Below are 27,590 nucleotides of genomic sequence, written 5' to 3'. Positions count from 1 at the left end.
TTTACATGTAAAGCTTTAATTCAGCTGGCAGTTTAGTCTCCGCTGCAGTGAATGAGGCGAGGCAGAAAAATGGCTTTGGGCGATTTCATTAAAAACGGTTTTAGTCTTTGTCATATTTTTCTATATGCTGATCCAAAGGCTTAGATGTATATGCATATGCATGAGCAAAGATTATTTCTATCAACATCTATTGTTATTGAGTGTTTTTGCTTTCTACTTGTTTTACTTAACATCACAATCATTTCAATCAATCAATCAATCAATGAAAACTTTATTTATAAAGCACTGTAACATGGTATAATGCAACCTAAGTGCTGTAAGATACAAATAAAAGCAGTGAGCAACATCCCATTTGTTGGTCTGTTTTATAAATCTGTTGTCTGCTCCTGACCTCATGGATCAATATTTTCTGTAAAATTGAATCTATTCTGATTCTGACTCCCAACTACTTTATGTACCACTTTGACTAGTAGTAATACAATTTATATTGCTTTTGATTAATGTCATATAGCATTTTTTGAGAGTATTTTGTCTATGCAGAATGTTATGTAAATACAGTATGTCTTACTCGTAAGCATAAACATCCTGAATAATCTAATGCATCAGAAAGTTTGTCATTATTTCTACACATTTATAAAAAGCATTGGTTTGATGTTTCAGAGTCCATGTCTTTCTTTTAAAAAGTTTAAATCCATCACACAAATTATCACATGTGCCTCAGATTATTGATGAAGGAAGAAAGAAATGTTTGGAAAGTATGTGAGAGGCTTTTATTGGACAGAAAATCAGAAGGCTAAAATAAGAAACAGTTCCTTAATGACAGTTGTTTTTTGCTCTCATGACTGTATTCTCTGCTCTTCAATGATGTACAAGAACCATCAACATTCACAGGAAAGGTTTGTCTCCAGTTATTACTGTGCAAGAGGGGAAAAGCAGCAAAAGTAAAGTCTTATATTTGTAAATCACCGTTATGTCATATTCATCCATAAAGAAATGGCAAAGTATATCATATTTATCTTGGATTTAACCGTGTACTCCTTTTGTAACTTATTTGAAAAGTTGATGTCAAATTTCTAATTTATATTTGTATTCTTATATTATCGTTGTAATCTAATCACGAGAGGACTGGCATATATTACAGCCCTAAACAAGAAAGGGTACAGCCGTGTAGTGTTCAGAGAAGTCTGCAGCCAAAATGTCATTCCTCCAACGTGGAAACAGGGCCAAGCAATACAGTTACGTACAAAAAGATCAAAACTGAGGTGCAGACAAACAAAAAAAATGGTAACAAGTGCTGTGGACTGCCCTGGTTGTAGCAGAAGTAGTATGCTTGCAAAAGGGATTGGGCGTGGTATGAGTGTCAGAAATAACTATTTTCAGTGTAGAAAAACATAAAAAAGTCCAAGGAGTGAAAGTAAATGCCCCACAGAGCCCTAATCCCATAACCCAGCCTGTCTGGTATTACATGAAGAGAAGGAAGGATTTGAATCCACCTATAGTGCATTCACAGGAGCTCCGCGTTTTGTTCTCCAAAGCCTTTCATGGCTTTTGTACAAAACGTTGTTACAGTAAGCTGTTGGCATCACCTGTTTGACATGACATCACTGTTTTTCACTTTCTTTCAATAATTTTTGAACGCTTAATTACCCCCATGCCAACTTTTTTAATAATGTGTTGCAGGCCTGAAATGCAAAAATAGACTTTATTCACAGGAGCATTGACATTCATATCAAATACCATGTAACATCTTGGGTATACTATCTGTGAATAAATGAAAGTCAAAGTACATGCAACAAAAACAGGGGTTATTTTAAGCACAAATTAATCACTTTACAGCATGTAAAGCATCCTTTGGAAACTGGAGTGTCCCTCTGGTCAGCGAGTACAGGAGCCTGGACCCATGGGCCCTGACCTGGAAAGGCCAAATCCCAGCGTGGTTGTGCTCATTGTTTCATGATGAAGTGGAGCACGCTTGTAGCAATAACACAAACCCACAAATATGAAGACCATTAAAAAGTAAGGGGGAAACAAAAGAACATTTCAACAATTTCATCACTACAGATTCTTACAGGTTTGAGTTGAAAAGCATCAATGATTTATGATGCATGAACACTGGCTATAATCAAGGACCGTAGAAGAGCATCCTGCCTTGTATCAAGTATTCAGGCTGGTGGTGGTTTAACCCATCACAACCTTGGCTTAATTTTTAAAAGTCTCCTAGAAAACGTAACATTTTTACTTTCTTGAAAATGTTGATGTGACTCTCGTGCCGCTCCAAGTTTGAAACGTTGCTTTCGGGCCAAACTTTGCCAAGCGTTACCAGCATTTTTATTTTACTCTTCGCCATGCAGAAGATAACTGTAGCAGAAAGCTACAAAACAGCTTGTTGTGTTTGGGCAGTTGCCTTGTTGACATATTAAAACAACACCAAACAGGAAGTAAACAGTAACAGTTCATGCTCAGCATGTGACACTGCAATGGCAGTTTCATTCAGGGCTTTTATTGTTTCAATGTATTTCATCAAGTGACCTTATAATTGAAAGCAATTTCCATGCTCACCAGACGGTCTGATGTGATTTCATAGATTTTAATTCCTGCCAAGCAATTTTATTCAAATGTAGGAAAAGCCTTTGGATGTGGGTCTTTCACGGTGCTTGAAATGGATTTAATAAAGGGTGTGGCTTTGTTGATGATTGTGTCTTTTGCTGATCATGGGTTAGGAGGGTTTGAACATGTAACAGTGGCCTATTTAATACTAGAAATTGAGATTTCTGAGGAGCACAGAATTAAATTTGTTGATACTTACGAAGCTGAAAAGTTATAAAATCATTCCTAAAAGGTTTGAACTCAAGTATTTTGCAGTCATCGAAATTGTGTGGAAGTCACCTGTAGTGATGACAGGGTCACTTCCTCAGACACAACTGGGACCCTGCTCACCCATATGAGGACCATTTAACCCAGAATGTAAATGACATGTGAAATTTGCTCTTCCTCTAACTAATCTATCTTCCTGAGCCACGATCTCCAACTCTATAAAGAGTTGTGTTTTTAATCAGCTGGTTTGTGAATGACCACAAAGCCTTTAGCTTGTTATTGAGAGCTAAAAGGATTTCATGGGTGTGTTCAATTCATGGATATTGAAGTATGATAATTTAATGTACACTGTGATCCAAACACACTCATCTGTGTTGGCACTAAAGACTGATAAAAACACCAAACAATAGTATGCATGTTAGAAGAAATATTAGAAGATGCAAACATCTCCTTAGCAATGTTTAAATTGACTAAAAGGTGTGCTGTAGGGCTTCCTTTGAAAAACCCATTTCATTGGTCTGGATATGGTAGATTCATTACTCTCGCCAGCCACAGAGAAACTAGAAACTAAAAACAGTAGTTATGATGCCTGAGTAATAATTTTAGACAGAAAAATAACTAAATAATGCCTCCCCCCCTCCCATTTTTTCTGCTTTGTACTCTGTCTAGAGGTGTTAGACCAGGCCAATAATTAGTAAAGGAATATGTTGTCTCCTCATATTTAATCTTGTGTATCTCTGATAATCACAGATAATTTTGAACGCCTCATGACATTTACTCACAGATTATAGCAAAAGCTAAACCCTAACAAGGACAGTGATATTAGTTTAATGTAATGGCCTGCACGGCTATGAGTCACGCTCAATAGTGACGCCTTAAATCATCACATAAGATGCATTGTACACCAGCAAGTGCAGGAGCAGCTTTCAGAGTGACAATCTGAGCTCAATCTGAAGAAAACACTCCAGCCAAGATGACAATGACTCTCAGAGCTCTGCTCATCTTTGCTTTATTTTCACAGTTCGGGCTTCCCGCCTTATCAGTTGTGGACCCATCAAAATGCATAGCAATATGGTAAGAATCCTTTTCATCTAATTATTTTGGGATTGTTACATGCTATTATTTATTTTGTTAAAAAAAAGAAATAATATTGTGAAGAGAAGTATCTACGTTATGGTGTATGTTCTCCTCTTCATATCAGGACTTTTACTTTGCCTTGCTCTGAACCTGTCGGTCTGCTAGTGAACCAGATCAATAAGTGGAGCTCAAAGAAGTGTCGCGACGGTCCAGAGAAGTGCATGTACAAGGTAAAAATGTGTTTAATTTTACTTTTGTAGCTGAATAGCTGAACATTTTAGTTGATGACCCTTAGAGCTTCTGTGCCAGAGGTGCAGCCTTGGTAAATCACTGTGGGAATAATAGACAACTCCTTATATTGACAGATTGGGGGATGTGTCCATAAGTCTCATCTTCCAGCTTACAAAATGCCTTTTTATGTGTTATCCTTGCAAAGATATTATTATTTGTATATTGCAATTATTTTGAAACTGGAAGTAGCAATAATTACACAGCACTTGCAAAATGCATTGTTTTTCTGTTATTTTTGTTAAAAAAAAAAAATTAGCTTAGTGAACTTTGACCTGTGATGTATTTAAGTGACGATGCTCTTTGAAAAATGAAATCCAATATTGAAAATACTGAGTACTTTTTGCTTAGGTGTGTTCATGTAGAAATAAAATATAATTTCATAGTTGGGGTGAAAAAAGGGATATAAGACAATAATGTTTTGCACATTATTGTAGCTTCTGTACGTTTTAAAATAATAATAATAATAGAAAAGCAACAGAAATGCTCGGAGTTCTCAGGGTTAAAACTTAGTTTTTTTGTAAAAGGGGGAAAATAATCTTCAAAATTTGGTGTTTGTATAAATCTGTTACCTCGTTTGACTATTTGAGTTTTTTCTTTTGCCTCTTGAGATATTGCACGAGTCTCCCCAGAGCCTTGAAGTCGAGCACACCTCCCCTCAGACTGGAAAAGTGACCAGTATTCATTATGATTTTCTTCCTCCGGTACCAAAGTCCTTCTGCAAAATAAAGGTAAAGGTACTTTTCCTTTTATTTGTTGATTGATTAGATAAGCTTCGATCTATAGGTGTGTCGTCTCTGCATAGGCTATTTCCACCACATCTTCTCAGAATGGCACCAACCCGAATGACTACTGCATCCTCTACAATTTATTAAAAGGTATAGGACTTCATTTCCACAAATTTTTAGCACATAATTTCACATTAAGTAATCAGAATCATTTTTCTAACTCTCTTTATTGTTTCCTAAAAAGCAAGTGGACTGACGGAGGCTGAAGGCTACAAAGAGATCTGCAACAAGCAGAAATGTCCCTCAAAGGCATCCGCAAGCTGCGATAAAGGAGAATAAATCCTTTACACAGAGCATCTCTTTGGTTTTATCACTATGAAAACAACTACTATTTTTCTTACGGCTCATAGAAAACCTTTTTGAATGTTAATCTTTATCCTAACATAACACAGCAATCACCCTTGTTAATTGCTTTGCTCACTGCTAACCATAGAATTCAGTCATGTTTGTCAAGTATCATCCTGAAGCTTATATCTAAATGGGTTTGTTGTATGTTTTCAGTCCCTTACTTTAACATAGAGATTAAAAAAAACAATCTATAAGCAGTGTGTAATTCAAATAATAGCCAGACACAACCATTATGTACTTGTTTTATTTACAACACACAGACTTTTCTTTATTCATTGACTAAAAACAAAAGCGTCCAAAGCAGACAATGTACAGCTTGGCTTGTACAGTATTTACACATTATGCAACGTGTTAACCTCTCGTACACTGTGTCTTGGAGACTGTATCTACCTGTGTCTATAGCATCTAGTGCAGTCCAGACCTTTTGCCTTTTGCCTCTTTTGAGCATCGACTGCTATCTAATCTGTAACATCTGCTTCTTTAAATGACACGCCAAATTAGCCCTAATGCTTAGCAGCAAGTTTCAAGGCAGACTTCGAAAGAGAAAAAAAAGCCACAAGGAGCCTCTAGACAACAAAAAAACCGATGCATTTATACTTCCTGTCAGAAGTCAGGTATTCTATGAGGATTAAGACCATTGTGACCTATGATAGAGAAAAAGAACTTTGACAATAAATGATTTGCTTGTTGTAAAGGCAGTAACATAAAGGACATCGCTCTGTAGCTGTAAGACTAGAAAAAAAATGTTGCATTTCAAACCCACTTTATTGACAGCTTGTTGTCTTTGATACAATGCAATGCAGGAATAAATACGGCAATAAATATAGTACAGACTTTAACTCACACACTCTGGAGCAGTCAGACCTTCACCACAAACACACAAACCGGTACGACATCACGCACAACACCAAGCCAGAGGCTTTTGCTTCCACTTTGAATTACGGCCGTCATGGATCAACATGGACTGATATGCACAGCGAGTCAGCGCCGCTGCATGAAATTAAAGCTGCTCCTGTCTTTCAGAAATTTGACAGTGAACAGCAAAAACAGGCTGGAAGCCGGCAGATTTCCATAGGTCGGCAATGTGTCAATGCAACAAGCAGAAATCTGCAAGGCTGATTAGTCCTATAAAAGTGTGAAAAGAATAACTTGTGCAGGAATAACCCATAGTGAACAAGTAGGAAATAAATAACACTATGTATGTATTAACCTAATTGTTTCAAGTTTGTATCTGTAAGAAAAGCTGAACAAGTGACAGGTATTTCAATGAATCCTTATAGGCCTATAGATAATTGAAAGATAAAAACATTTTAGATGACTTATAAGATACAAAAAAGCTTTGCCTCGATATCAATCGAAGCTTAGGTCAGATATCTGTACAGGTCCTGATGTCCTGAACATATAAAGGTAGGCTATGTATAAAGATTTTCTTTTTCCGTAGGGCCATGTTGACACCGTTGAATAGTCAATACCAGTAAGACATGGACACAGTTAACCATCCTTTCACAGGAAGGCTGCTTTACCAGCATGTACAATAACCTGTGCTGCCATTTCATGGATGCTTGATTGCTTTGTAAAAATATACTTTCTCAAAATTAAGATGGAAGACATTTTGAGCGATTTTCTTCCTCCTTCTCACATCAATGACGAGTTAGGATATGTAGTTAGGATGTTTGAGCGAAAAACATCACGTACTGTATTACACAGTGACACTTGAAAAACATCAATCACATTGCCATAGAATTGATAGTTGTGACATAATGTGAGTAAAATCAACACACTCTAAGTCAATTTTTATGTATTTATTTTTTGTAACAGATGCAGTCCAAATACGGTTTTTCCTAAAAACAGCTGCGCAGAGTATAAACCTGCCTTCCATGAATCTGTATGAAATACGGATCATGCCCCCTAGGATTCAGTACGAGGGACTAAAGTTTTTCATGAATCGGTTGGCCAGACTGCAATGCTAACAATGCTAACGTTGCTAATACCAACTTGGTATTAAGAAATGTACCTGGGGTGTCTAACTTACAGCCTACACTTGAAGTGTGTCCAATTTCACCACACGTTTAAACTGAAAGTACTGAAAGTAGTTTGTTTTCTTAAAAGCGTGTTTATTATTTACACTATGCTTCCACTCGCAGTAGATGGTAACGCCGTTCTCACTGAAATCCACCACACGAGTTGAAGTTTTTCAATGTACATCAGACAAAATCGCACTCTGTAAGTCAGTCAGGTAACAGAGGTTCCTATAGCAATGAATACATATCACGTGACGGCACCAAAGCCGGTGAAAACGAGGCGAAAGCTTTTTGTCCAGTAGACAGCACTCTCTGCTCTCTGTTAAAATGGCGGTAGACATTATTAACTCTGTTTTCAGTTACTTTGAGAATCATAAATAAAATGCATGGATTATTATGTCTTGTCATGTCTTTATTTAGAGGGGACTGGGTTAAGTTGGCCCAGGGGCCACTTCAGAACTTTTGGGTCATAATTTGCACATAATGTCTTGTAGATCACCAAACAAACTCTTAGAAACGCTACAGCACATGTGTTTCTCTTACTTGACCTATTACGTCATTTGAAGTTCATTACAAGTTTTACAGATTATTTTACACACATTGTTAGAAATATCATGGCTCAAAAGATCTATGTGAACTATTGATCATCAGACTTCGCTATGCTGGTATTAATTTTCCAATACGCCTGTTAAATCCAGAATGTCTAAGTGGTACTAAACATTTACGGTAGTTGCAATTTGTTAATGTACCATATTGTAGGCTATGTATAGAGGTTGCATAATGGTTAATTGCAGTTACAATGCATAAAGCAGCCTGGTCCTACTACTGAACACACAGGCACTACTGTTCCAACTCCTGTCCCTAAATTCTGGCAATATTAAGTTTCGTTATTTCAGCAAATGATTTCTTGTTACTGTTTGGACATGCCTTCTTTTATAAAGTAGTGTTAGTCATCAAAACACAATTTGCAAACAATTTGATCAATAGTACTGGCCTTTTAAACAAGGTGAATGTGTTTCTCCTAAGTGAAGATTCAGAAGAGGATTCTCACTCATTATTCTTTTCCATTTTCTTCTCTTTTCAGCCTTGTGATAAGAATAATATTGACTAAAAAAAAATGTAAACAGAGAAAAAATGGATTAATAAAGCTGCTTAAAACATGTTCACTGACAAGGTTGGAAGAATTGGTCTCCCAGCTTAGGGAGAAAATCAAGAAAGTCGGATGTTTGCTGTTCAAAGACTCACAAACCTGCAGTACTTATTTAATATGGGTAATTATTCAGTCACACAACACAAACACGCACATATACACGCACACACATTACTGGCTTTCCTTTTCTCTTTCATACCCTCTGATGAGACAGTCGATGAAAGCGGATCTTTAGCAGGTGACACTTTCAAGAACACCGAACCTGATGTGGATCAAGCCATCCTTACTGGTTTAAAGTTGCATTGTGGGCAGTTATTAATGACTTTGTACAAGTTTCTGTATTCCTAGTGTTTCCTTCAGTATCTAAATTCCCATCAGAAAGACTGACAAAGAAAGAATATGAGCAATTTGTGATTAAGGCAGTCTCATAAATATTGCGGAGAGAGTTTTGGCCCCTGTTTTGGAGAAAGACCACCACAACAGCCTTGAATTGCTCGCTCTTGCTTACTTTATCCTTGCATCCTTTACCCAAGCGTGACAGAGCAGACGGGTGGATATGAATAGAAATGGCAAACGAAAAATCAGTGTGTGATCCAAAATGTTAGATCCACTGAGGAAAAATATCCAATTAAAAACAAAATGGAGCAGTAATCCTCTTTGGAAGAAAAGGTCATATTTGGTCTGTGTATCGTTCCTCCATAAAATGAAAAATCTTTTATAGGGACCCTAATTTTCTTTTCCTTTTGTTTTATAAAAAAAAAGAAAGCACACTTCAGGGCAATTTAATCAAGAAATGAAAGTAAAGAAGAGCCTAGTTCTAATTTGTCCAAAGACATTAGTGATAAGAGCTTTTTAAGCGGCGTGCAGAGATTGGGATAAAGGTCCCACTTTGAGAAACTTAATTCTGTCTCACTTAATTGAGTTCATCCCAAGATACAGAAAAAGTCAAAGCAGATACATACATATTAGTTGGACAAAGGAGATGTGGCTCCATGACTGTCTTCACCTCACGTCTGCTGATCGTTTGACTTCCTTGCAGGTTGCGTGTTACAAATTCCAGCAGCTCTGAAATCTACCAAATGGCAGACCCTTAACCGTCCTTCTAATTATAGGGCTTCAGGCAATGACTAGACCTTTGTCAGAGCTTCACACTCCTTTCTGTACAGTGCGGTAGCAGTACCTCAGACCCACTCCTGCATGGAGCGCTTGCAGTACAGTATGTGGCGCTGCGTGCTCTTCCTCCTGAACTGGAAAACGGTGTAGAGGAGGACCATCATGCACAGAGCCAGAACACAGGGGATAGCAATGGCCACCGCTTTCTCCGTACCCCCTGTGCTACCCAGTTTGATGACAACATCCACGTTGCCGTTGTCATAGTGGCGTTCGTCTGCCACCGGGGGGTTCCGGTCCCAGTCGGCGTCAGCAGGAAGGCCGTCGCATCCCAAAAAGTCTCGGAGAATGGACCTCGGATACCCGGGCTCCACTCGAAGCATTTGGTTGTTGAACTTCCAGTACTCTTTCCCCTTGTAGAAGTAGGTGAAGCCTAAATGGGACACGAAGATTGTTTATTATCTTGTATATATTCCACCACAATAACCTGTCTTTTAGAATATAATTTGCTTCCCTATCATCGGATGTAATCTTAAACATGCTCAAGTTGCAATGCAGACGACGATAGCTTATTACAAATGGCTGCGGGGCCTTTTATGACAAACTTTGGCAAAATAACTTACATACATGGGGCAAATCATAGCGCTGCCAAAAACAACAGCTGTGGCTGTAGAATCAAAGATGCTCGATTGAATGCATCTAATTTCACCCTCAAAGCCTATCCAGATGGGCCAGTTACTTAGCAATCGAAAAGTTGCTTAAAACCAATAAAAGCCAATGCAATGATTTCCTAGTAGTTGTTGCCATTTAGATTAATAACAGACTATTTTGACGCAAATAAATACGGAAAAAGGAAGTGGAGTGGAATTGATTTGCTCACTCTACCCCATAAATAAGCTGTTCCTGCGAACTCAAGTGCACATTTCTCGATGAAAAAGAAACAATTGTACTTTCTCCCGGTCGCATGTTGAGCAGAGCAAGGACGCAGGATATCACGTCATGTAATGGGAAAAAAAAAGGCATGATGTATTGAAATTATGAAATATTTCTACAATTTTTCCCCTTTTCCTGACATTTTGTGAGTTTTTGATTTATAAAAAAAAAGTAACTGATGAATAAATAGAGATTTAGTTAATTGTTGCGTAAATGGTCTGAACTTAAAGGGAATTCTTTACACTAGAAGGTCTAGAAGGTCCTGGGTTCAATTCTCGCCGGGGATATTTTGGCTGGTAACGGGGGACTTGGGAAGTTAGAAGACAATGAACTCGACCCACTCAACCATGGCTGCAAGCTGGTCGTAAATACATTCATACATTTATACATCCTTGCATAAATCCACACAGCGTTATCATAGCTTGGAAGTATAGTACTCAAGTTACAACACCGACAGCACCTCTTGTGTTGCTGCGCATCCTCCATTTGATCATTAACAAGCTTAACTGAGAGGCCGATGAATGAATGAATTGCAGATTCAGTCTTCCCAGCCTGGTGCAGGTCTACAATTTAGTTTCTCACGTCTTTTGACAGTTGTTTGGTCTTTGCCATAGTGGAGTTTGGAGTGTGACTGTTTGAGGTTGTGGACAGGTGTATTTTATACTGATAACCAGTTAAAACAGGTGACATTAATACAGGTAACGAGTGGAGGACAGAGGAGCCTCTTAAAGAAGAAGTTACAGGTCTGTGAAAGCCAGAAATATTGCTTGTTTGTAGGTGACCAAATACTTATTTTACCGAGGAATTTACCAATTAATTCAGTAAAAATCCTACAATGTGATTTCCTGGATTCTTTCCCCCGATTCTGTCCCTCATAGTTGAAGTTTACCTATAATGAAAATGACAGGCCTCTCTGATCTTTTTAAGTGGGAGAACTTGCACAATTGGTGTCTGACTAAATACTGTTTTGCCCCACTGTAGATGTAGAGGTGAATAAATAAGGATTAAAACTAACAGAAAAGTCCAAGTATTGCATATTTGCTCATACTACTCCATTTGGGAAAGTGATCCCGGTTACTATGCATAGGCGAGTCCTCCAAACAGGTTTGATTCTGAGTTAAATGGGCATACCATTGGCCTTATCCACAAAAGCCCCCTGCGGCGAGTCGGGGATGCCCTTCCAGACAGTGATGGGTTTGGGGTAACCGGGGTCCATGGTCCTCATGTCCTCACTGTACCTCCAGTATCTGTAAGAGGACAAACAGAAATGCCAAACGCGTCATAAAGAGGTTGTGGTCAGATCTTGCAAGGTCACGCAGAGACAGTTTTTGAAAGATGAAAAAGAAAAATACAGCTTTGGAGCAAGGTTACAAATTGTATTGGTATTAAAATTTATTTATTAGAGCCATAATAGTCAGAAAATTCCTAGAAAAAAAAGAATACAAATGTATTTCTTCTGAATCAAGCTTCATGATTTTGTTGTGCATGTATCTGCTGATGCATGTACCTCAGCATTTTTTTATTTGTTATTTTTATTGTGCTCTATTTGGGCAGTGGTAGATGCCAATCAATAACACCATAAAAATGCAAAAAGTGAGGACTAAATCAATGTCAGTTCAAGTCCCCTGTCTCTGCTCTGCTCTCTGTTTAGCTGAGCTGCACACGGAGACGTTTGCTGAGCCTCCTTCAACAAGATAGTCTGTTTTTTCCAAAAGTACAAATGAGAAAACTCAACTTATGGAAATCCAAACTCACCCAGAATATTCTACTTAAACAGGATGGGGAGTGTTAAATATTGTAAGATTTCTTCCTGACTCAGGATTTTAGATGGGGACTGGCTAATGTTTTTTTCTTTTCTTTTTACTGCAGTAATGACAACAGCTTTGACAATCTTAAGGGTTTTCTTATGATTCCAACTCGGTAAGACAACCGGTCTTTCATTGTTTGCATTAATTCAGAGGGTGTTGTTTTATTACCATAATTAACCTTTTCAAATCCAGAAAAATCTAAACATTACAGACAACATTACACCTTGATATTATGACATTATTAGATACTTATACTATATATATATATATATACTGTGCTGATAATGAAAGACAGATGACTATTTGTAACTTGCAGCAGAACATCACCGACAAGCTTCACATCATACGAGAAGTTGCCATCAAATCTGTGTTTGTCTGTAACGCAGAAATGGCTGTTTTCATATTCATGGTACTTGGTACACAGTGTCATTCGTCTGAATGAGGTGACACCAACACACCATCTCACACACACGCACGCACGCACGCTGAATGAGGTGATAGTGTCGCAGCTGTCAAAATGGGACATCAAGTAGTCCAGGATGACAAACATTTTGTCAGCTTCCACCACAGGGTCCCGTGACCTCTCAGGATATTATTTATTCCTCAAGATATGATTTATCACGACAGCTGACCATCTGAGTCACACTGGGTAAGTCTCATACTGTACGACATCTGTGACGCACACAGACAAACAACTAGCTCCCTGACTTAGTTCTGTTACTTCTTCTTCACTTCCAAGTGCAGGGAACCAACCACATTTCAAAAAAGCTAATAAATATACAACTGTTGGAAAATATTCAGATTATTATTGGTACAAAATACCATTAAAAGATTCATATAATCTGAAGAAGTTTCTGTATACAAGGAAAACAGCTTAAAAATGGCCACGATCATGGCGTTAAACAGACTCTTCTGCAGAGGATATCACTGTATGGGCTCAAAAACATGTCTTTAGTGAAGTTTGTAATTCTGTACACAAACAGACAATAAAACTACTATGTGAAGGATAGACAGAAGAGGCAAGTTTCAAAAATGCCTTGTGTTCAGACGAATCAAGCTTTAACTTTCATTATAGAAATGATTGACACTGCATCCTAATAAGGAAAATGACAACCCAGCTTTAGGTAGACAGTTTAAAAGCCAGCATCAGTAGATTGTTACTGCAATAAATAACAAGGTATAATGTCACATCTCTTGAGGGGCAAGGACATCCTTATTTCATCACATTAGTAGGTGGCACTTTCATTAAACTCGAACCTGCACAAATTGGAATTGTGAATAGGAAACACACTAAACTGAAACATACATTTGGTAGAAACTGCTATATAGCCTATAGCAAAAAAAGTGTTTTTTTTGTCAATTCAAATGAGGAATTTTCTTTGCTAAATTACATGGAAACACCTTTTTTTATACCTACAGGTCACAACATGACATTACAAAAAGAGTCAGATCCACTGCAGGAAGTGGCTCCGTTGGGGATGATGTACAGTAGGAGGGGCAGCGAAAGGAGTTTTTGTCAAAGTCTGAGTCAAAGACCATTTATCTATATTTTAATAGCCCATTTAAGGAGAAACTTTGACTTAAAAATGTGCAAGCTGATCATAAAAACATCCATACTGTAAATACTGTACATACATTTATACATCCCTGCATATACTCACAACAAATCCACAGAGCATAATCATAGCTTGGAAGTAGTACTCAAACGACAGCACCTCTTGTGTTGCTGCTCATCCTCCATTTGATCATTAACAGGCTTAACTGAGAGGCTGATGAATGAATGAATAAATGAAAGAAAAACACTGCATATAAATCATTAAAAATCATAAATTATTAAAAAGTTGAGTTGAGCCATTCAGAAGTTTTGAATCCCCAAATCCTTGGTGAAATTGTGGACAGTGACCCGCCCCCCCCCCTCAGAAATCCCATAGACACGGCCGGCTCCACACGTAACAGGCTTTATTGCAGATGTCTTCATCTTATTCAAGGACAAATAATTTTATGTTAGACTGGCCGCAGAATTAGTAGCTGAATAGGTCCTAGACATCCTTTGCCTTTATTCTTCAAAGGATTTATCATAGGAGGAAAAAACTCAAATTATATCCCATAAAATGACAATGCAAACGCAGTCATTTTGCAGTGGAATTTTAATGACATCTCTTTTCATTGCCACTTTGGTCCTTTAATGGATTTAAAAGAAAATATGTTTTCTTTTCCAGATTTCAGTCATGCACAAAGGCTTGATTTTATAAGAGAACTATTAGAGCACAATCACCTGTCTCCTTTGAAGAAGTAGGTCTTGGAAACATCCTTCCACCAGACAGCTGTCTCGATGTTCTGAGTGGGCATGCCACTCCCGAACAGAGAGATGTTCTGAGGGTATGAGGGCTGGAGAGTTGTGTCCTTGAACACCCAGAAACGGTTCCCTGGAATGAAAAAAAAGTAGTTTGGATGAAAGACGCAATAATTATTAAAACCACAAAATCCCTCTAGACAAGACACTTGCGGCTTCTGTCTTATTGAAGCCTTCCACGTGGATCTTTGCTGTTGACTTTAGTTATTCTTATTCAAGTGATTTCAAAAGCCAGCTATATCATGTTGTTTGAAGATTATCTGCACAGGACAAATCTATGCTGTGTTATTTGTAATACAATAACCAGCAATCGGATGCTCTGAAGGCAACTCCACTGAGACATGTTGTTTTGAGTTTCATTGAAGTGATTGTTGCATTTAATTTGGTTTCATCATGAGTGCCTCAGGCAGAGCGCAGAGATCTGCTGCGGTGCATGTGGCAAATGGCTAGACACTCACGTGCACACACCCACGCATACACACATGGTTAAGTCCCTCTGAGTGAATAAATAAAGCATGAGGCTCTCTGATCCCACTGGTTGACAGATGTCCTGTTAATCTGCCTGATGGATGATGGCTCCCAGGGACCTGCACCCTTTCTGCTCCCATGCAGACTGCTGCACGGCCCTTGTATCTACACAGAAACATCGCTCCACAGCACAACTAGTGGTTAAAAAGTAAACAATGAGTAAGTGTGACTTATTACCTTTGAAAAAGACAAACTTCCCTTCGCTATTTTCATAAACGGCATCAATTTTGGACGGCAAGCCTTTCCAGAAGTAGCTGATCTGCATGGGGTAGCCAGGGACGACTGAGTTGTCCCGTACCCTCCAGAACCACTGATCCTGCAAAAACAGAGAGGATGTAATCTTTGTCACTCCAAACTACAGTGAGAGCAGTAGGAGAGTTCACTCCACACCGACGGCGTTCTTTACCTTGAACACGCAAAGCTCTTGTCGAAGGATGGCCAGAGTGTTGAAGCCGCCATCACAAATGTTGGGTTTGGAGTTGGGGTCGGATGGTTTGGACCCTTGAGAGGGCCAGTGGTGCTTGGCGCGTTTCCGTGGGTCCGAAGGAGGGTGGTAGCGGAGAGGGGGGTCCGTGGGCGGGGGCCTGGTTGGCTGTTTATCTCTATCTGGTGGGCCTACAAATACAAAAACAAGCAGTGTTTCAGCCTCCAGTCCTATATCTGAAACTGTCCTCATTGAGATATTTTTGGTCAATTCAACCCTTGATTTTGGCACGGACTATTTTGCGTCTTTGGCGATCTGTTAGGTGACTCATGCTGCTTTGACAAACATAAATTGGCTGACCTCCTTAACAGCTGACAAATGCTGCTTACTGGCATTCAAGCCAGTATGACTGCAACAACATTTGCAATGGTGACTAATTCTTAGATCTTTGCTATTCAGTGTTTTGCTGTATAGAGCATCTTTAGATAAAAGCTTTAGAACAACATAATATCTACATTTTCTGTCTTGATGTTTCATCATTTAAAAAAGAAAATCTACAGTAAAAAAGTTACCGTATATTTTTTGGATGCCCTGCAGGTCGTCATGAGGTAGTTTGAAGTTCTCCGTGTCCATGTACTGGTAGAAAGGAGCCATAATAGCAGTGGGATCATTTGAGTGCTCCAAACCGAGGGCATGGCCCAACTCATGAACCGCAACCAAGAACAGGTCGTTGCCTGGAGGGGAGGGTAGAAAAGTACATATTTAAATGGAAACAGAGTGGATGTGACTGTCATAAAACAGAAGAACACGTAAAGGTAACTGGATGGCCTTGTTTTTAATCCACTGGTTTCCCCAGACATCTTGTGCCTGAAATATGTAACAGAAGATTGTCTGATGGGGTAGGAGGTGGAAGCAAAGTCAAGTAATGCCGTAGTCGTTGTTTCTGTATAGTACAGGAGTCATCCAGGTCCTGATAATCCTAAGTAGCAGTAACTCAAGAACTGTAAAGGAGCTGGTGGGGCAAGCGGGATTCATCTGTTATGCTACTTCAGACTGAAACAGTTTACAAAATCTTAAAACTGATAGGCCTCGTCTTTTTTAATTATTTTATATCTACTCTGTAAGACCTGGAGATGCAGTCGTTGCTTTACATTTTGACTAAATTCTTAGTTTGTTTTATGTTCTCTGTTCTTATTATAATTGTGTACAATTGTACAATTTTATTGTAATTGCTCTGCTGCATCAGCAGAGCCCAGAATATCACCAATGACAGCTCCCATCCTGGCTCTGAACTGTTTGACCTGTTGGTCAAGTTGCTCCACGACGAGGACAAATAGATTCAGAAACAGTTTCTTCACGAAAGCCATCGCCACCCTAAACTCTAACATGCCATAATTACAGTCCGACCTCAACCCCGCTCCAACTGGACTTTGTGCAATAACAATACTTCTTGCTATTCTAGGTCATCTACATACCCATCTCTCTTATATTTTACACAGTAATTATCTATTATTAGGGCCCGAGCACTTACAGTGCGAAGGCCCTATTGTATCTGTAGGAATTTCTATTATTATTGTTCTGACGAAAGGAGGGCCTTTTTGCGTGCCCCAAAAGTCACCAAATTTTGCATGCAAGCCAGGCTTGGCGAAAAATGTGATATTTAATGGTTTGCATTAATGGGCGTGGCAAAATGGCTCAACAGTGCATCCTGCGACGACGCACATTACTTTTCTCTTTCAAAAGCGTTACCATGGCGACGCTAGATGCCAAAAAGCACGCCCCCCCCCCCTTCATCTGATCTGGTCCATATTTGATAGTTCCCCAAAATTCTGCAAATTTTGCACACAAGCCAGGCCTGGCGATAAATTTGATATTTCATGGTTTGCATTAATGGGAGTGGCAAAATGGCTCAACAGCGCCCCCTAGAAAACTTTCCTCTGCCATAACTTTTGAATGGTTTGACATAGAGAGTCGTGGGTGGTGTCATCGGACTCGGTATTGAGTCCTTGACCTTCATTGGCCTGAATTAGCCCCGCCCCTTCTTCTGATTGGTTGTCCCTATTTTCTGTCATAACTTTTGAATGGTTTGACATAAAGAGTCGTGGGTGGTGTCATCGGACTTAGTTTTGAGTCCTTGACCTTAATTGGTGCAAATTGCACACGCGAGGGCCCGTTCATCACTGTTTGCAGCTTTAATTTATACTTCTTTCTACTCAAATGTACATATTCACTCACATATTAGGTGTTGCACTGAAGAGTGAGATGCTCCGGTTTAATTCTATGTATGCATAGGTCACTGTACATGTGTAAATGACAATAAAAGACATTCTGTTCTATTCTATTCTATTCTATTCTATTCTATTTTATTCTATTCTATTCTATTTTGTATTTTTTCATAACTCTAACTCCCTCTTTTCTGTGGGATATGTTGCTGCTGCCTCTTGGCCAGGACTACTGAAAATGAGATCTGTGATCTCCACGGGACCGTCCTGGTTAAAGAATGGCTAAATAAGTAAATAAAAAACAAATGTAATACCTGGAACTCAACCAGTTCGGCCTCTGGAGGTTCACTACTTTTGCTTTCTGATTAAGTTGTTTGCTCTTGCACTTATTTAGTAATACTGTTTTTCTAGCTCCTTTTCATTTGTCGACACACCTTTTTTTGCTTTTTAACTTTAATTTCGGAGAATTGCTGGCTGTTTTAGTATTTTGCAGTACTGCTTGTCTCTGTTGGATCTGCACAGTTGGCTACTTGTGTGTTTGATTTTGAATCTATAACTTTAGGTCGTTTTCACTTTTCTACCCACCAACTTTGGAGTGAGGGTGTATTTGGGTCCTGTTATTAATTGAATGTCCAATACCAAAAAGGATGCAAAAAAAGTATATATAGGATCTTAAGAATGTTGTTTTATGTTGTTTCACGTTTTCTCCATCTGTGAGTTCATTGGAGTTTTTTTTCTGCTTGTTTGGTTGGACAAAACTGAGTATTTTTCCATTCTGATGCAGTCCTAATTTTAAACTTGCTACAGTTTACAGACAAATCTTTGTACACACGAAGCAACAAGAAAAAGTGTTGCTGGAATCCCTTGGAATTAACTGGTTTTCTATTGAAGTTGCCATAAACTACGATCTGATCTTCATCTATGTCAAAACAAGACACAAGTACGTGCTTAAATGGATTGCGCAAAGAATTACAACTTTTTCATGTCTTCTTTGAACAAACCCATAGTAGCAGAGTGGTGGGAGACTCATAAAGACAGAGATGTTTGCCCGTTCCAGTGATGTTTACACATTTTTAGCTGTTACTTGTGGATTCTTGGTCACGTCTTTGAGCATGTTGTGTTGTGCCTTTGGAGTCGTCCGCTGCACCCACTTCTAGGAGAGAAGCCAAGCCCTAAACTGTCTCCATTTTTTATACAGTTTCTCTAACTGTGAACTGATCGAATGCCTAAATACTTTGAGATTACTTAGCTGTGGGTTATCTGGGTTCTTTTGTTTGTTGGACTCACTTTGATATATGGTTTTATTTTGAAAGCATGTTCCCTGGTGTTCTCCAGACTCCCCCATTGTTGTTATCAACATGTGCCTCATCATCCCTTGAGTGTTCATCAGTGTCCTGTTTCTCATTCCTCCCTTGCTGGTGCATTGTTGTTTCCTTAAACAACTGCTCCTGGTGTTTCCTCCTCATTGTTCTCCCATATAGTTATCTATCTCTTCCCTGTTATTTGCTTTTGGATATACTGCATTAGCAGTGCTTTTAGTTGTAATGAAGGACTCTGATTGCTCCTGCCGCCTCGGCCTCCTGCATTTGGGTCCATCTCAAGCACTACTAATTTTATTGAACTAATGACTAGAAATAACTTTTATTCATGCAATTAGTTTGAGTTATTTTTCCCTTTCTTTTTCCTGTGAATATCTTATGAACATGTGCAATAAAGATATAGAAGCTAATTGTTGCATGGTGTGTTTGTTTACAAATATGACTTCTGCTTCATGTTTTAAAGGGGACCTATTATGAAAAACAAATGTTTTCTTGCTTTAACATATATAAAGTGGTCTCCCCTCAGCCTGCCAACTCAGAGAAGAGGAAAGCAACCAAATTCTGCAGTGTCTGTACAGCCGCCCGGATGAGCCGACCAGTGTGATGTGGCTTCTACGAGCCGTTCAGATTCTGCTCCCTTTCGTTATGTAACGAAAATGCGATTTACATAGGTTGGCCTCTGATGCGTGAAACCACGCCCACAACTAACTCCGCCGGCCGGAGCTTCCGCCATTTTTTTGTAGCGGTGTATCGCGTCATTCAGGCAGCCAATCAGCACAGAGCCTCATTATCATAGCCCCGCCCACTCAGAATCCCTCATAGAGAATGAGGTTAGAGACTGGGATGATAAAGACATGGTTTAGAGGCTGAATTTCTAATTTATTTAGAAAAAACAATCAAAAGCTTGTTTTTAAGACATTCAAGGCCTGTTTAAAATAGGTACTGTAGATGCCATAATAGGTCCCCTTTAAAGCAAGAAAACCAGTGAAATTCAAGGGCTTCACATAGTTGCTCTTGCCAGTGTTAGTAACAAGAATTAGAATTAGAATGTCTTTATTGTCATTTGTACAGGTACAACGAAATTGGATGCTATCTTTAAGGTGCATGGTTTAAAAAAAATAGATATATTAAAACAACAACTATAAAAATAAATACTCTCTAAAAGGACACAAACAGGAAGACAACATACAGGTATTGCACGATTCTATGGCAGGTATTGCACGGTTTGGTCAGTATTGCACATGGAAAAAGTCAGTTTGACTTTTTAACTTTTTTGACTTTTAACAATAAACAACGATCTTGTAGACTTCCATTCCAATTAATGTGGTGGAAAAAGCTGAGATTATTTGTAATACATCTGAGGACATGCAAAAATTTGCCTACACCACAAAAACCTGCGTTGTTTTAAACGTGATGTGATTTTTGTGCGTCCATATCCCATTCAAACCCGTACACAAATGAAAAAGTAAAAACGTCACAGCCAGTGTACACGGTCCACATTCAGCTGCAAGTGTCGACCGGATTCAGACAATAAAGCACCATTTAAGTGCAGTTTGTGACTGAAGCTGTCCGCAGGAGATTGCTGCCCTTTGTGATATCCGCTCTTGCCAGCAGCGCTGCAAAGAACTCCTACTGACCCTCAGCCAGCAGCTAAAAGGTTACACCTCCCCTTCCCCCATTTATCTCGCCCAACCAGCCTCTTCCACCTAACCAAAAAAGTCCCATGAGGACTCCTTGGAGACAGACTGGAGCAACCATTTGCGCACATGTCAGCATGCAACAATTACACTTACACTGCTGTGAAAGCCCATTAAAGATTGCACAGCTTCCCAGACCCACATGCTGAGACAGGAGCGTTTTTTTTTTTTCCAAATCAGCCCCAGCACTCAAACTGGACAACCATGGGACACTGCGTGGAGAGGGGGGGGCGGCATGAATTGGACTGGGGAGTGTACGGCTATTGCCATTAGAGAAAAGGAATAAAATAAATAGAAAGAGAGGGTGGCAAGCAGCTGTTCCCCTCCTCCCCCATTAAAGGGAGGAGAGATTTTGACCGTATGGCACATGGACGATAGAGAAGCTGCCTGGTGGTGCTCTCACAAGCCCGGTTCCCTGTAGGCAAAGTAATTAAAGTGTGTCTGGTCGCATGACTTTAAAAGGTATATTATTTCCCTCTCTGAGTTTCTCCGCTAGAACCGCTGAGATAAATCAAATTCAATAAAAACCGAATAACCATAATCATGTGCCAGCAATGTCTTAAAATAGCAGGGCTTTCTCTCCTGTCATCCGAAGAGCTTATTATACAAAAATGAAAAACAATAGTCCCGACAGATGAAGTGGTGGTCTTTACAAAGCATGGCAGATCTAAGGATCCTTCCCACCTCGCCCAGTGACACCATCTCTGCCATGATGCCTCCTGCCGAGTCATCTGCATCCATGATCTGCTTTTCATCATCCATCTTTCCAGCTAACTGCTCTTTTCTGTGTTCCTCACTTTCGGTTAACATCCTTTCTTTCTCTTATTTCCTCCTCCTCCTCGCTCCATCGCTGTTGGCTCTTTGCCACCTCAGCTTTTACTCCTAAACCAAAGTGCTTTCTATCTCACTTGAAGTTTAGGCTTACACCCACTTTCTCACCATCATTGTTGGGGTTCCCCAGGGTCCAGGGCTCGTCTGAGTCAAAGTGCGTGTCACCTCCTATACCGGGGCCTGGAAAATAGGCGTGGGCGAGGAACCCTCCCTCTCCATCGAAGGGTGAGCTGTCACCATGAAAACCTGAGGCGAAGATGATAGTGATGTCCACGTCACGCCTGCCAATCTCCAGGGCGCTGTATGGAACGGCCTCAAAGCGGAGGGGAGTCACGCCCTGCCACACATCAAACGCATGCCGGATGGCATCATGAGTCTCCCGGGCGCCCACCTTTGGTGTGACGTTTTTTATGCTGCAGAAGGAAAAACAAGCACACCATTAAAAACGGTTGCAGAGAGACGGAGCCACAAATTCTTTGCATAAAGAATTTGTAATAGTAACAGGCATGAATGTAAATGACATTCAATCATATGTGAAACCACGGGGGAATTAAATATTCAGGAGACCCAGCGTGAACTCCCTTCCTTGTTATCTCATTTACGGTGAGTGAACATTTTCCTTTTTAGAACGAAGTCACACAAAAAAAAAAAAGAAAAGTTGCACTTGACATAACTATTTCAAGCCTAGCAGCTTTCACTGAACTTTTAACACAGCAGTCGTTATCAGTCCCTGGCAGGCGGAGAGGAGAGGAAAATCTTCCTCCTCTCCCTCTCTCTCCAGTCATTTTCAAGAATAAAGTGCAGGCAGCAGCAGCACTGGCTCAGCACTGATTGACATTCCATTAGGAAAGGTAGCTCATCAATTGAAATTCAGGGAGGAAGGAAGGATTTGAATAAATTGGATGTGTTATCGTCTATTACTTCTGTAACTTGTCAATTCGCAGTTGTGCCAGAGGCCCGTTTATCAGTTCTCCTCAGAACCTATTAAAAGCCTGAGCTTAATCATTCCAGATAAGATAGAAGTTTGAATATTTCTGCGGAGATTATGGCTAATTTAGACTCAGCGTATTTGGTGTATGAAAAAAGGAAAGACTCCACTATCCCCGACGCTGCTAAAATGTTTTGCGTTGTCTTATGAAAAGGAGAGAAATAATGGAAGTCCGTAAAAAAAACACATGCACGCACGCACGCACGCACGCACACGCGCACACACACACTCAGCCTGATCCCAGCTATTTATGCACTGAACACCAAATATGTCCTGATACTCAATTTATTTATTAATCCACAACTTTCTATATTTGTGATTGACACTGAACTTATTTGGTGTGTATTCTATCTCTATGGCAGCACAAGAGCATACAGTCCCAAATGTGAAAAGATGAGGGGGACAGCTGAGAAAATGAACACCCCCGTATCGGAATCTGGTCCCTTTCAACAAGCTCCACGGTCCCTATGACAACGGCCTCCACTGTCTCTCACCTGTAGGTTATGTGTGTACGCTGCCACTTCTGTCCCGTCAGCGCGTATCTCCGCCCTCGTGACCTTGTGGTGGTTTTAAACTTGTCCGGAACGCCGCAACGTGGCTTTTGCATCCAACTGAAAAGAGAAAAGGAGGGAAAAGAAGGTGAACTAACTTGGCTGACGAGTCGCTTATATCACACATTTCAACACAGAGTACTTGAAGTGAACTCAGTCGTTCACTCCACTCTTGGAAGACATCAGAAACTCAGAGCGGCAAAATAAGGGATGCAAAATACTTCTAAAACTACTAATACATCACGACTACAAAACAAACACAATAGGCAGGGAAAGCGTTAGTTCTCACCTTAGCGTGATATCACTGCATCATTATGCAAAATGAGAAGAGGGGAAATGTGTTAAAACCTTCACCAGAGGTTGTTTCAGGTGAGGTGATATAAACACTCCCATCTATGTCCTTCACTAAAACATCCCCTCAACATACTGGGTAGGCCGGTGGTCTGACAAAAGTGCATCTGTTTTCTACAGAAGTAACACATGCGTATACTCACTCCTTGGTTTTCTCATCCAGTGTCCCTGTGACATTGAGACCATAAACGCGCTGCATGGCAGCAATGGCCGAGTGCATGGTCTGGGCCGAGCGCAGGACAGACATTCCTGGTTCTGTATGGGGAAGGTATCCATACCTCTGTAGCCATCCCTACAAACAATGGAGAGCATTTGATCTTTCTTATTGTGTCGTTACGGGTTGCTGTTGATGTTTTTGCTTCCATCACAACAGAAAGAGCGAGTCACAACCGGGATTGTTGTTTATGCTGAAGGTTTGTTTTGATGTTAAATGAGTAAATGATCTTTGTACATATCAGCAAAACTACTGTAACGCAAGGGGCAAAAACATAAACACATTTCGGTGTGTAAACTCACACCGTCAAGACTTCAAATCCTCTATAAAAGGACAAAACATACTTGAGTTGTGACATCTAGAATTCAGTCACATCAGTCCCCATTTATTAGGCTGATGTGGGCAATTAACTATCTAAAGAAGGGAAGTCCATCGGTGGAAGTTGCGAAGGAGGTGGGATTTTAAGAGCAGCAGTAAGGTAGGTGGGAATGAATGGCACATCGGATGACAAGTCAGAAACAAATCCTGATATAAATCTATGAAAGGGTGAAAGCAAGCAGAATAAAACTGCCTACCACCTTGCCCGATAATATCACCAACATTGCTATTTAATTACGAAAAGCTACTTGTTAACTTGCTCTACTCAGCCAGTTCTGAATCAAACTTATTGTTGACATTTCAGAGGAGTGTGAAGTCGGAGGGATTTATCCTGCAGGAAACATGAAAGCATGCATCACGCTCCGACACTTTTGTCTCGTTCTTTGGCTTTTTTTGTTCCAGTTTGTGATCTTTGCATTTCCATTTGCCTTTATTTAGACCTTTATTTCCTGTTTTACTTTGAAACTATTCTGCCCTTTTGTATTCAGTGAAATGATCCTTCCCGTCCTTGTTTCACACCAGCATTCAGTTACTGCCTGCCACACCTGCGCTGTGTTAGTCATCATTTTCTACAGTGTGTATATATAGTTCGGTGCCAGGCTCGCTTCGTTCTGTTCCAGATTGTTGTCTTTGTTTTGCTGTAGTGGGTTTCTTCTGTATCTGCTTTGATTTTCTTAGACTATCTGCTACTGCATTGTCTTTTCTGTTTTTCTATTTTACTGAGAGTCGATTATTTTCTTTACCCGTGTACCTCCAACACGGTAGTGTGTATTTAGCAGTTTGTACCAAACGTGATGTAATGCGAATCTCTACGTGTGTACACGTTTAACTATGGATGGAACACTGATGCCCTAAAGTAAAAGTCACTCATTCACGTTATTGGATTACATTGTCTGGAAACTATGTGAGCCTCATACATATTCTGGGAGCAATAGCGGAGTATCTGCTTGTGAAAACTCTGATCTGCTGGTGGCATCGGAGGAAAGGTTTGAGGAATGGCTCAATTCCAGCAGCCCATCTGCTTCCTTTAAGCTTCATATCTCTCTTCAAAACCCAGAATAAAGTACTTTACCTCTCAGAGAGAGCAAACATCCACTAAGGCCAAAGTCTGGTCTTGCAAAATGGTGCAGCTTCTCATCAAATTTTTGGTTCTTCCTGCGAACCTGCTACAACTCTCTGCTGTCAGTTTTTGCCTCATCATGATAACAAACATTATTGAAAACATACTTACAAAAAGACAGTCCTAACCAACGTGGCAGCACTCTTTTTATTAGAAAACCTTAATAATAATATAAGGTTTAGTAGGTAATAGGAATTGCTTAAACGCTTTTTAAAAAACTGAATTCAGAATTAGAATATTGTATACTCTACAATAGCAGCTCAGGTTTGAATGTGTTCAGGCAGTAGTACGGATGCAAACAGCATCTCCATCCCCGCTGGTGACAACAGTCACTTTTGTTTGTGTGTGTTGTGCCTCGCGGCTTCCGGTTAGTGTGTGTGTGTGTGTGTGTGCATGTGAAGGACCGCGGCCCTGCTTCCTCTTGCCCTACAAAGCCAGAGTGTGACTGAATGCAGAGGATGGAGGCGAGTGAATCTGAGCATCATCCAGGGATCATTGTCAGACTCAGATCTGAAGGGCCATGAGGTGCTCATGTTATCCACAGCTGTCCACATGCCATCCAGCTGCCTCCCTATCACAACACATCCAAAAATACATGCTCCAGCCAGCCAATCTGATGAGCTGTCTCCTCAGTCCATCCCTTCCTTCCCCCCCTCCCTCCTCATTCTGCCTTCTCTGCTTAGCTAAACGCCTTGTTTATCCCTTTTTCCCCTCTCGCTCCTGAGGGTGTGCTGCCTCTGTGAGCCGACTCGGTTCAGAGACACCGATTTCTAGGCGGATATTAGACAGATTTCAGCGAGCCATTAAATTGAATAATGATGCATGTGTGTTACTGCCAGCTTCAGCTTTTCTTCAGTCTTTCTCTGAAGCTATTTCTTCAGAGGGGTGGGAGGGGGAGCCTGTGGTGAGGATGAAAATGACATCAATTAATGAGATACAAACTAGCAAATCCTATTATGCAACCTGTAAATGTTTAATCTTCTCCCACTATGTGATGTTGCCAAACGCCCGTCCCTCATCTCATGATGGCTTGTCAAACAAAACTATGTCTGACTATGAAACATGACCCCTTAGGACATGTCAGTGGAAGGGGAAAAGATGCTCCCAGCCTATCGAATGTGGGTTGCACATTGGCTGGATAACCTCAGTTCATGGACAGGAACGCTGTAAACCTCAAATCAGCACACCTCTGTTTGATTGCACGCTGCAAATGAGGAATGAGAGATATTTTTGCTGTTCAGTGCGTGAGCTATCCTGATAGGCTTACAAAATCTCCATGTTATGCCTTCTGGCGATAATCGTGCTCTATGATGGCTGCACAGGCAGCCAGCATGTATGCTGTTTTTTTTTTTTTGTTGTTGTTTTTTTTCTCTCGCTCAGGCAGATGATGTGGAGGAGACGATGGTCGATGATGATGCTCGGGGAGGAAGGAAGGCCATTCATCTTACCTCAACGCTGAACTGATGATGCTCCTCGGACACGGCGCACGAAATCCAAAGCAAAAGATGCAAGCAGAGTGCTGCCGCGTAAAAGCAATCCGATGGTTTTCTTTTACTGGCGGATGCTAAGGTCATAATGACCTGTTTTGGGTTTTTTTTTCTTTTTTTTTTTTTTTTGGTTGTTTGTTTCGTTTTTTTCCCCGAGTGTTTATTAGGAGAAGCCGCCCGTCCGCTTTTGTGTGTCAAATGAAAATCATCGGTCCAGGCGGATTCAGCTGAAATTCAAGCAAAAACAGCCCCTCGGTTTTATTAAAAAATCCCGGTGGTGGAAGAAAATGTCCCGATGTCAAGCTGAGATAAAGCGGCATGTTAGATCCACTGCCCTCGCCATCCTTATTTACACCAAGGGGCTACATCTATCCAGCAGCATCAATGGCCATGTACAGTAAGCTACCCAGTCTGCGCAAGATAGGCTCCCTCCCGTCTCGACGCCTGCGCTTTGATTTCTCACAGAGCGCAGCGCTGCTTGGCAGCATCATGAGAGCTGCCCTACAGTGTGCAACACAGACAAAATGCAACCCTTCAATACTGCCTGCAAGCACAGCATCCACCTCTAATTCAAAGTCCAAAAGCGCACTTTGAATTTAAATTATTGAGCGTTTTTAAAGATTATACCCCAATGTTGCCTGTTGTCCTATAATGATGCTCATGATAAACCAACCAATGTAGTGTTTGCAAGCATTTGTGCATTAATAAAACAAGGAACGAGGTTTACTAACCGACCCTCCACAATCTTGATCCTCTATAGGCAATTAAAATTAAACATCTATCTCACCCC

The 27,590-nt window shown here is 40.3% G+C and overlaps 1 protein-coding gene across 2 annotated transcripts; it reads right to left on the bottom strand.

The window, feature by feature from the left end:
• Positions 1–5,545: 5,545 nt before the first annotated feature.
• mmp16b (matrix metallopeptidase 16b (membrane-inserted)) lies at positions 5,546–27,239 on the bottom strand. Of its 2 annotated transcripts, XM_061732508.1 has the most exons (11): positions 26,762–27,239; positions 23,745–23,893; positions 23,540–23,554; positions 23,194–23,310; positions 21,820–22,124; positions 16,215–16,376; positions 15,625–15,833; positions 15,396–15,534; positions 14,613–14,763; positions 11,661–11,776; positions 5,546–10,029 (listed from the first exon to the last, which is right to left on the bottom strand). In XM_061732508.1, the coding sequence occupies exons 1-11, from the start codon at positions 26,885–26,887 to the stop codon at positions 9,668–9,670; spliced, it is 1,851 nt and encodes a 616-aa protein (XP_061588492.1). In that variant the 5' UTR covers positions 26,888–27,239; the 3' UTR covers positions 5,546–9,667. The 2 variants fall into 2 exon arrangements, with proteins under 2 accessions (XP_061588492.1, XP_061588494.1); XM_061732510.1 differs by lacking the exon at positions 23,540–23,554.
• Positions 27,240–27,590: the final 351 nt, after the last annotated feature.

The sequence above is a fragment of the Cololabis saira genome, chromosome 10 (genome assembly GCF_033807715.1).
Source record: "Cololabis saira isolate AMF1-May2022 chromosome 10, fColSai1.1, whole genome shotgun sequence".
Classification (NCBI taxonomy): domain Eukaryota; kingdom Metazoa; phylum Chordata; class Actinopteri; order Beloniformes; family Belonidae; genus Cololabis; species Cololabis saira.
This window is presented reverse-complemented; position numbering and strand designations above follow the sequence as displayed.

Bases quoted from the DNA above. Each gene is read 5' to 3' on its own strand.
- mmp16b (XM_061732508.1), bottom strand. From the start codon at position 26,887: ATGACCTTAGCATCCGCCAGTAAAAGAAAACCATCGGATTGCTTTTAC. The intron at 23,894-26,761 runs GTAAGATGAATG...CATTGTTTGTAG, and splicing joins ATCATCAGTTCAGCGTTGAG to GGATGGCTACAGAGGTATGG. The intron at 16,377-21,819 runs GTGAGAAAGTGG...CCTCCCCTCCAG, and splicing joins GGGGAACCCCAACAATGATG to GCAACGACCTGTTCTTGGTT.